This window comes from Octodon degus, unplaced genomic scaffold, assembly GCF_000260255.1.
Source record: "Octodon degus isolate 3935 unplaced genomic scaffold, OctDeg1.0 scaffold00307, whole genome shotgun sequence".
Lineage (NCBI taxonomy): Eukaryota > Metazoa > Chordata > Mammalia > Rodentia > Octodontidae > Octodon > Octodon degus.
In genome coordinates, this window is record NW_004524883.1 from 687,760 (window position 1) to 690,604 (window position 2,845).

Below are 2,845 nucleotides of genomic sequence, written 5' to 3' on the forward strand. Positions count from 1 at the left end.
GGCTCATGTGTCCCAGCCAGTGACAGAATATATACTTCACTATGAGCGACAGGGTAGGGAGGTACAGAGGAGGGAAGACTCATCATTGCCTAAGACCACCTCCTCCTCTCAGAGCCAACACCAGGTGGAGGACAGAACCACCTAGAATCTTGTAGTCAGCTGCTGTCTTCTCATCATTCCTGCAAGGAGTGAAAAAGCATTAGAAATACAATCTAAAGCAGGGGTATAAAACTTTTCATGGATCTCTTTGGCAACTTGACTGAGAAAAGAACTCTTTCATTCTATTTTTTTATTTATGTATTTGATACAGGGTCTCTACTATGCAGCTTGGACTTGTGGTGATCCTGTTTTCAGCCTCCCAAGTGCTGGGATTACAGGCATGTGCCACACACCCAGACTGGATTGCTGGCTCAGTGGGGGCGGTGGGGGGGGGGGCATGGGGCCAGCCAGGAATTCTTTTATTTTTACTAACCCATCATATTTATTTTTATTTTCTTCATAGGCAAAAAATATAGTATTAGCAAGGAGTAACTTTTTTTTTTTTTTTTGCGGTACCGGGGATTGAACTCAAGACCTTGTGCTTGCCAGGCACACACTTATTCTACTGAGCTATCTCCCTGGCCCAGCAAGGAGTAACTTATTAACAGAAATTAGGTATTTTCTTTTGGTACCTAGGATCAAACTTGGGACCTTGCACTTGCCAGGCAGGTGCTTATGCTGCTGAGCTATCTCCCCAGTCCGTATTCTCATTGCAGCTATCAACTGTTTACTGGTATCTTGACAATTATGGAAGTTATTAGACCCACATTTTGACCTTAGTTTATTTCTTTTTAATGTGGGTTTGAGATAGGGTCTTGGTATGTAGTGCAGGCTGGCCTTGAATGCACTAGAGAGCCCAAAGTAGCCTCCAACTCCCAGCAATCCTCCTGTCTGAGCCTTCTGAGTACTGAGGTAATAGGCATGTGCTACTACACCCAGCAGATCTTTCTTACTTTATTAACGAAGAAACAAGCTGAGGTGTTGAAGGGAGGATAGAGGAATGGGGGAGGGTAATAAAGTATAAAGAGCTGGAGATGTAGCTCACTGGTAAGCACTCCTGGATTTGATCTTAATACTGCAAAAATATGCAAACAAAACAACAAAGAGGCAAACCCAGGACACCTCTAGCATGTGCTTCCTCATCTCACACAAGACTGCACTGCATGGTGTGGTGGTGCATGCCCATAATCCCAGCATTTGGGTCACCATGAGTTTGAGGCCAGCCTAAGCTACATAGTGAGTTCAAGTCCAACCTGAACTACAAAGCAAAACCTTTATTTTTGCCAGAACTGGGGATTGCACTCAGGCCCTTGTGCTTGCCAGGGAAGCGCTTATTCTACTGAGCCATCTCCCTGGCCCCAAATTTATTTATTTCGCTAAATAGCAAAACCTTGTCTTATAAAAAACAAAAACAAAAAGCCCCAAAGGCTCCTGTGCCCTAATTCTCCCTCCAAACTTACATCTGTTTGCCGCTATAGATGAGCCGCTGCTGTTGTGGCGGGATTCCCTCTTTCTCCTCGACACGCTCCTTGATTCGCTCCACCTTAAGAGGCACAAGTGGTTAGAGGCTTATGGACAGAACCATAGAAATGGAAAGAACAAGGGCTAAGCAGGCAGAATGGGAATAAATAGATCAAGCTTCTAAGCATTTCCGAAACAAAGGTAGAAGCAAGAAGGGCAAAGACTTTGGGCATACTTCACCTTGTCTGTGGGTTCAATGTCAATCTCAATCTCCTTTCCGGTCAGTGTCTGAAACAGATGAAGTTCTCTTAAGTCCTACATCTGAAAGTAAAATTTCTACATAAAACATCCTGTCCTGGTCTTTAGGGATCTGTTGTCTTCTGAGAGGTGCACATTTCCAGCAACTGCTTTTTGTTTTGTTTTTTTTTGTGACAGGGTCTCATTATGTAGTTCATGCTGGCCTTGAATTCACTGCGTAGCCCAGGTTGGCCTTAACCCATGGTGATCCTCCTCCTGCCTCAGCCTGGATGACAGGCGAGCACTACCATGCCTGACTTCCAGGAACTCTGGTTTGGAAAATCTAAAGGTTTGAACGTACTTGTGTTCAGTTAAGTTTCATGCTCTGGTTTATTTTCTTTTGTAATGGGGAAGAAAGCCAGGCTATTTACAGTGAGTTACAGTCCCAGCTCTTTTTTTATTTTGAGAAAGGTTCTCCCTAAGCCACTAAGTTGCTCGAGCTAGACTCCAATTTGAGATCCTCCTGCCTTAGCTACCCACTGTACTGGAATTACAGGCACATATTACAGTACCCAACAGCTATGGACAATTTAAACATTTTTAGTTTTGTTTTTTAAGACAGGTTCTATGTAGTTCAGCCTGGCCTTGCTGACTTCAAACTTGTGGCAATCCTCCTGAGTGCTGGGAAACAAGTGTACCCTACCACACCCAGTGAATTTTAAGTCTCTTTTTTAAGCACAGTGTCCGGGTTCTGGGGCCAGCACAGCATGCAGTATGGGGATCAAACCCGGGTCCTTGTGCTTGCCAGGCAGGTTCTTAGACTGCTGAACTATCTTCCCAGCTCCCACTCAGTGATTTCTAAAAATTTTTTATTAGTCCATGTTTGCATTGCACTGGGCCCACCCCACCTTGAATGCACCAGTCGTGTCTGAAGTGCATGGTAATTACGTGCACCATAGGGTGCTTGTATGTGTTCATAACACATGTGAACTCTTTATTTCCCTTTCTCCCCTCCCACTTTCCCTCCCATCTCTCAGTCCTCTTTCCATTTGCAAAAGATGCATCTCCATTTCCTATTATTTTTCTTTCTTTCTTTTTTTTTTTTTTT

The 2,845-nt window shown here is 44.0% G+C and overlaps 1 protein-coding gene across 1 annotated transcript in view; it reads right to left on the reverse strand.

The window, feature by feature from the left end:
• Positions 1–6: 6 nt before the first annotated feature.
• The window catches only part of Nedd8 (neural precursor cell expressed, developmentally down-regulated 8), an 11,228-nt gene continuing 8,389 nt past the window's right edge, over positions 7–2,845 (reverse strand). The window contains exons 2-4 of the mRNA XM_004647464.2: positions 1,741–1,788; positions 1,500–1,582; positions 7–179 (exon numbers count right to left, since the gene is read on the reverse strand). Of these exons, the coding sequence (XP_004647521.1) occupies positions 83–179; positions 1,500–1,582; positions 1,741–1,788 (228 nt within the window). The 3' untranslated portion in view covers positions 7–82. The remainder of the gene's footprint in view (positions 180–1,499; positions 1,583–1,740; positions 1,789–2,845) is intronic.